At 45.8% G+C, this 7632-nt stretch overlaps 1 protein-coding gene across 1 annotated transcript; it reads left to right on the top strand.

Annotated features, from left to right (window-relative positions):
• The first annotated feature begins 3558 nt into the window (after nt 1-3558).
• On the top strand, nt 3559-6202 carry LOC123369674 (late histone H2A.1-like). Its single transcript, XM_045015539.1, has 2 exons — nt 3559-3714; nt 5646-6202. The coding sequence occupies exons 1-2, from the start codon at nt 3700-3702 to the stop codon at nt 6057-6059; spliced, it is 429 nt and encodes a 142-aa protein (XP_044871474.1). The 5' UTR covers nt 3559-3699; the 3' UTR covers nt 6060-6202.
• The last annotated feature ends 1430 nt before the right edge of the window (nt 6203-7632 follow it).

Below are 7632 nucleotides of genomic sequence, written 5' to 3'. Positions count from 1 at the left end.
GGCTCTTGCTATATTTCAGCCAGAATCCCAAGCAGCTAAAGCATGGGGGGTGAAGGAAAACACACACATACCTCACCCCAGTGCTATTTCCCAGTGATTTAGCAGCTGTATTTTGCTCTCATGTTGTGGTTCCCTAGAGGGGAGATGCGTTGGAAAGGCTAACGCCATGTGGCTGGGCTATGACAGCCTGGTGTATAAGGGGGTGAACACATGACCCTGCAGTTACAAGCAAACTGCACTTTTCCAGCTGCCAGTGAGGGACCAAGCAACTCAACGGCCTCTCCCTGAAGCACAAAAACCGCCAATGACAGAGTGATTTAGGGACCCCTGTCTCAGCCGCCATTTTACTGTTAGTTTCCTGGCTGCGTCCCCAGCTGCTGAAAACCTGCACAGCTCCATTGACTTCGATGGAGTTACACCACTGTATACCTGCTGAGGGTCTGGTCCTCTGTTAGCTGAGATGTAAATCTACGGTCTGGAGCACCCATGCCCTTGAAAGCTCCCATGATCTGAATGCCTTTCAGGATCTGAGATCATTGTTCTAGGCTAATAGACACAAATACCACTCTATAGATTTTCTGGCCCTAGGTTATGAAGAGCCCTGTACAAAGTCCTCAGGCAGACCTCTGTAACCTGCATAGCATACAGGCAAACCTCTGCCCATATCAGTCCAAAGGCACCCAGACCCTTACAATTTGGCTGCCCTAGGTAATTGCCTGTGTGATAGAGGGTAGCCAGATTTTAAGGTTTACCTGTATGCTATACAGGTTACATCCTCTGGAATGGAAGCTGAGAAGTTTGCAACTGGTGGAGGGATACAACCACGTGGCTTTGACAACAGGTAAAGGGGTTGACTCAGGACACTTGTCTCTGAGGCAGTGCAGGAATGTGGGGTCCCGCACATTCATCTTTAAAGGTTATAAGTCATGGTTTGGATCATTAGGAGGGGCAGATCCTATTGGGGTGTTAACAGATCCAGAGCCCCAGAAGTGTTGGACAATTTATTGCTTCATGCATGGCACATGGTTGGGTGCCACCCTTGGGTCTAGTTTTAATAATATTTTAAAAATTCCATGCATTCTTTTGACAAGAGTTAGACATATTTTTCATATTGCCCTGGCCAAATTCCAGCTTGGTTATTTACATTGTGTACCACACAGAACTTTCGTCTGTCATTCAAATGGAGAAGTTATTACTCACTTCCTTTTCTAGCGCAGGAAATGTGTTAAAGGGACGTTATCACATCCTAGCATTCAACACAGCCAGGCAACATTGTCATGTCAGACATTGTGAGGTGGCACTGGGGCTCTCTGAGGCTGCATAGGCGGTGTAAGTGCTAGGGAGTGTTTCACACTGTGTATGCAAATATAGCTCGTTGGAAAATGGATTCTTTCTCTGCAGAATTTCAACTTTTGTGGGGGGAAAAACAACAACAAATCCACCCCATACCTGCTGAAAACTGTAACCTTTTTGGATTTTTGCTGAAATATCTAAAATTTGGAGGGAAATAGACACTTTACACAACATCTCTAGTTTCACCAAAAACCCAGATTTTCATCAAAGATATTTCAATGGAAGATTTTCTACAAGCCCAATTTTCAAGGTGTTACTGGAAGTTGCAGCACAAATGAATGAAAAAGGGGATGACCCTGATTTTGAGTGACACAAATAGTGATCTCTGCCCAGAGCTGGTCCATCATCAAACTGGCTGCATTTTCCTGGTAGGGGAGTGACCCATGCGCACAACCTATAAAGCATTTTGGGATCATAACACTAAAAACCCTTTCTCCTTCAGGCTGGAAAATATATGTTGTCTCTTCTAAGAGTGCAGCTGTGTACACAAGTACAGGCAGAGAAGCATGAGGAGAAAATACAGCCGCTCCAGTGAATAGACAAGGTCACACAAAGTTTTGTACATTGGCAAGAGGAATTTAAGAGTGTTCAGCTTCTTCCAGTTTAATAATCTGATGATTAAAAAGTGGATTATCCTGGCAGTGTTCCTTTTGAGAAACCTAACCAGAGGTTAAGAAAAGGCCCCAGTTTTTAAATTTAAAACTAGAACTTTCCCATGGGACAAAGATCATCATCCCGAAGGTTTCGGACATTTTGTTCTCTTCCGCTGATAAAAATGATGCGTGAGGGATGCAGATTAAGCAACCCTATCTTGGGAGTTTGGGAAATGGTGGGGAGTAGAGGGCTGTATTTACTACACTAATGTGAAACAGTGCAAACACTGTCCCATGGGCTCTGATTCCCTAATGCCTGCACCTGACACAGTCACTTTTCCACCTGTGCAAAGCGGGCATCACAGAGTATCATTCTGACATAGCAACATTCTACCTCCCTATCACACTCACTCTGTCCACGGGGTGGGGGTGGGGGTGAGTAGAGACTCAGGCCCCAGATATACTGAGGCACTATGGTAGTAGATTCAGTCCTCTCACTCTGAAGTCAATATAATTACTTAGAGAGTGCTGTTAGGGGGACATAGCTCTTAAATAAATAACCTTGCCCAAAGCAGCTTAAATCTAAGCTCCCATTCCTGCAAACACCTGCATCCATGTGATTAGTCCCTCTGAAGTCAGTGGGACTAGTCATGTGAGTAAAGTTATACATATAGAATCATAGAAATGTAGGGGGACCTCAAGAGGTCACCTAGTCCAGCCCCCTTGCTGAGTCAGGACCAAGTAAACCTCCTAGACCATCCCTGACAGTTTGTCTAATCTGTTCTTAGAAACCTCCAGGGACAGGAAGATCACAGCCTCCCTTGATAGCCTGTTCCAATACTTAACTGTCCATATAGTTAGAAAGCCTTGCCTACTCTCTAACCTAATAGGTCAGGACCAGGTTTCTAAACCTTTTATTATTTTGGTTGCTCTCTGCTGGACCCTCTTCAAACATTCACATCTTTCTCAAAGTGTGGCCCCCCAAAACTTCATGCAATGCTGCAGCTGAGGCCTCAACAGTGCTGAGCAGTGCAGGACAATTACCTGCTGTGTCTTAGATACAACACTCCCATTAGCCTTTTATTCCCATGACATCATATTGTTGGCTCATATTCAATCTGTGATCCACTAGAACCCCCAGATCCTTTTTGGCAGTACTACCTCCCAGCCAGTTATTCCCCATTTGTTATTTGTGCATTTGATTTATCCTTCCTAGGTATAGTACTTTGCACTTGTCTATTGAATTTCATCTTGTTGATTTCAGACCAATTATCCAATTTGCCACAGTTATTTTGAATTCTAATCCTGTCCTCCAAAGTTCTTGCAATGCCTCCCAGCTTGGTGCTATCTGTATGTTTTATAAGCGTACTCTCCAACCCCTTATCCAAGTCATTAGCAAAAATATTGAATAGTACCACAGGACAGACCCTTGTGAGACCCCCACTAGATACATCTCACAGTTTGACAGCAAACCATTGGCAACTTCTTCTTTCCCAATCAGCAAACTGACCAGCTCAGTCTGGGTTTTTTAATGTTTTCCTCTACTTACCATCTCCCTTTACCTCTCCTAGAGTTGGGGGAGAGGAGGGGAGATGAATGGGTAGTCAGTAATCCAGGTGTTGGCTTTAGGACTAAGTATTATGGAAGTGGAACTGATGAGGCATTTACTCTGAGAAAGTTAAAAAGGACCAGCTGGAAGCTACCCCTTGAAACATTTGTTGGCTCAGACAACAGGCTACTGTGAGGAAATGATATGAAAACCTTAGAGGTGAAATATTGACTTATTCTTGTCTTTTCTTTAGTTCTTTTGCATGAAGGAATTGTGCTCTCTAGGAGAGGATTTCTGTCCTGGGGTAGTATGATGTTGGGAGAGATTTAATAAGCAACAGGAAAGCCATAAAGAAAAGGCTTTGTAAGGGGAAAAGCTACTGCTGTAATATTTTTTTTGCTACCAAAGGGGGCAGGCATAGCATCCTTCTGTAAACTCTGACTTGGGAGATGGCTGTCTCTCTCTAGCATGAGTTTATGCTCTTAGCATGGGTCTGCTGGGTCAGATAGAACTGCACTTTGACACTAGTGACTCAGTATAGGTGTAGTCTATGTAATGGTGAGTATGTATGGTGGCTGGAGAGATTGCACCATGCTCTTGCTAACGGAACAGCTACCTTGAACTGAGTCTGCATTTCAGACTTATGCTCTTGTGTTGAGTGCCTAAATAAGTGGCCTGGCTCCTTCCTTCCTTCCTTCCTTTTTCACCTTCCGTTAACTCTCTTTGGACTCAGTGAGCTCTATGCATGCAATGCTTCTAATAGTCTGTAATTCTGGGTGCTTCTTATGATTGCTCAGAGTGAGCTGCTAAATCTATACAAATCTGAAATTTTCACCTTGGTTCATAGTGGGCATGCTCCATGGCTTAATATAGGCCTTCACAGAGTCTGTCCCTGCCCCCCCACAATTGTTTCCCACCTTTATTCTATAACTAGTTCTCTATGTACTAGGGGTCTCCATGTTGCTACAACAGATGTCATATCAAGAAGGCCCTGGGGGCTTTCAAATTCCAAGGTGTAGGGTGAGACCATGGTTTTTAATATTCAGTCTTATGGTGCCCCCTCAACCGGTGTTATGCTGATTAGTAGCTCCTAATGTCGCGCTCTCTGGCAAAGTGAGAGCCCCAAACAGGTCTGGAGCTCTGCTTCAAAGCAGTGTAATGAGTGGCACCCCCAGGTGTCACAAATAAGCCTTGGTGTGGTTCCACCTTGGTCATTGCTGGGTGCAGGACCTGAACCCCCTGAAGTATCTGCCTCTTTCCCATGGCAAAAATAGCTACTGGAAAAAGAAAGACCAAAGGGGCAGGGGAACCTCTTCTCAGTCCATCTGCTGTAATAGAAAAGCTCTCCTTTCACAGATGGGTCAGCAAAAAGCACTGGAAGGCCCAGTCTACAACTATCCAAGAGCTATGTGTGTGTCTGAACGAGACTTAAATATGGCGTGTCTAGCTAGTATGGATATGGGATGGAGAGGAATGTAGGTTCTTGGTTTGTGGGGGAGGGAGGAAAAACAGAGAAAATCTACAGGAAGAGCTTAACTCCTCAGCTTTCCGAGCAGACTTTTCCACCCCTGTGGCTTTGTTGTCCCTACTGATAGTCTGTTTGTTCAGCCATGTGGGAAACTGTCTCCAGCAAACCCCTTCAAGGTATGAACTTCACAACCTAGCTGGGCTCCTCTACAGGATAGTGGTGCAGTAGGTGTTCAGAGAAGCTATGAAAAAGTAGGGTTGGGGCAGATAAACTAGTTTTCCCCTGTAAAGGACACAGACCAGAAGAGCAATACCTGTTCCTTCACATACTGGACACTAGCTGGCATCCAGACTTGGACACCAGAACTTCTCTAATGAAAGCTACTGCCCAGGACCCTTACCCTTTAACTTCCTGTGCCACTGACCTAGGCTCTCACTTATTGCACAGGCTATGAGTTGTGACTAACAAGTCCTATGGTTTACAACATCCTGCCTGCTTCCAAGGTGAAGAGTAATAGTAATTGTGCTGCTACATTGTCCTCTGCTAACCATTTCACCATGTTTAGAGTGTTGGAATGTTGATTTGTTCCTACTGGGGCTTCTATCTAGTTTAACACGTGCTCCCAAGTTTCCTGTCTCCTGTGCCAATGCAGCACTGGGTGACAGTTCACTCTTTCTTCTAGCCTATTGACAGAATGTCTGGGCATGGCAAGAGGAAGGCAAAGCCCTGGTCTTCAAGATCCCAGTCAAAGAGGGCTGGTTTGCAATTCCCCGTGAGCCGTATCCACCGATACCTGAAGAAGGGGCACTATGCCGTGAGAATAAGCCCCAGTGCTGCAGTCTACCTGGCCTCTGTGCTACAGTACCTGAGTGCCGAAGTGCTGGAGGCAGCAGGTTACGTGACCCAAGCAAAGGGGTACCACCGCATCATGCCAAGGCACATCCTGTTGGGCATTAAGTGTGATGACGAACTGCATAAACTGTTCAACCATGTGACTATTCCACAAGGAGGTGTCCCACCCAGAATTGAGAAGCCACTTCTGACCAAGAAAACCAACAAAAAGTCTGTGCATAGAAAGAGAGCTGCCCCCTGCTAGCTCCTCTCCAACTGCAGCTGAGCCTTGAAATGAGGGGTGGGATTTCTGTGCCACAGGCTTCATTTAGTGCACTTGGTTTGTGTGTTTGCTGCTAAAGAATATTTATTCAGATGGGTGATTTGTATAATCTTTGATGTATGAAATACAGGTTTATTAGACTATCTGGCTCTTGTGATTCCTATTTATGCAGTAGATTGTAACAAAGAATCCAGCTCTGGTCTGTATGATTTAGAGAAAAATGGCAGTGTGTCCTGGTCTAGTACCTTAGCCACAGGAGAGCTGGTTTCAGTCCTGATTCTGAGACAGGCAGAGCTCTCCCTTGGGTACAGCAAACTGGGGCAACTGCTCTGTGCTCTGGAGGGGCCCTGCAGCCCACCAGTGTGATTGGCTGGTGCCGAGTGCAGGTGGTCCCAGATGTGACAGATTGTCACTTCCACACTGGGCCCCATACCCTCCACAGGGATGGCCCTGGATACAGGCTTTATTGTGCTCTCTTGAATGAGTTATTTAGGCCCAGATCCTCAAAGGTATTTAGGCACCTCCCTCCTTTGAGGATCTGAGCCTTAATCTCTGTCTTGGTTCCTCCCCTATAAAATAGGGATAATTCTTTCTTGTCTACTTAGAGAAGTGCCTTGTACAATGGGACCCTAATCTCAATTGGGGCCTTCAGATGTTCCCATAATACAACCAGTACTAGGATCTGGAGGAAGGGAGGTAGGGTGACCAGATGTCCTGATTTTTATAGGGACAGTCCTGACTTTTGGGTCTTTTTCTTATATAAGCTCCTATTTTCCCCCCCCCCCCACCCCCTGTCCTGATTTTTCACACTTGCTGTCTGGTCACCCTAAAGGGAGGCCCTTGCAGAAAACCGGCATTTTCACAATCCTACACAGGGGAGTGGGGAGAAGGGCCATCCTGATACAAGGCCTCTCTGCCTGCCTTGTAAGAGGCATTGTGGTGGTCTTGCCCCCTCAGCTAATGACACTAATGTGCTGTGAGCAAGTCTACCCCAAACCTAGGTGAGAATGTTCAATTGTCCCAGAACGAGGCACAACTCTTCAGTCACCAGTGTAGAGACTGAACCACATGGTTACTGCCAGAGGGGAGTCTGGTGTGAGACTAGGTTGACTCCTCCCTTGGTCTTGTCCTAAGCATGTACAGAGGGTGTATTATCACTACCTGCTCAATCTGCTGTGTCCAAGTATCATGGTTACCTTCAAACAGGACAGTATCTGACCTTACCCAGGCACTGAAATATCTGTGTGCTCCTCTTTTTCCAGTTGGATCTAGTGTAGCCATTTTTTATTTCCCCCATTCTTCCCTTTCTTCATTTCATCACTTCTGCTCTGGCTCCAGACTCGAACCTCCTCCCACAGTGCTGTCTGCTTGATCTCCACACTCTTTTCCCTGCCCTCCTGTTCCTCCTCCTTCTCTTTCCTCCTTCCATCTAGCACTGATCTGAAAGAAGTCGAGGACGGTTCTTTTCCTCCTGCTACATACACAGTGATTTAAATAGGTTGGACAGGAAGGGGACTCTCCCTAAATCAGGAAAGGAGGTGGAGGAACCTGGCTC

This window comes from Mauremys mutica, chromosome 4, assembly GCF_020497125.1.
Source record: "Mauremys mutica isolate MM-2020 ecotype Southern chromosome 4, ASM2049712v1, whole genome shotgun sequence".
Taxonomy (NCBI): domain Eukaryota; kingdom Metazoa; phylum Chordata; order Testudines; family Geoemydidae; genus Mauremys; species Mauremys mutica.
The sequence above is the reverse complement of the archived record's forward strand: the minus strand, read 5'-3'. Positions and strand labels throughout refer to the sequence as shown.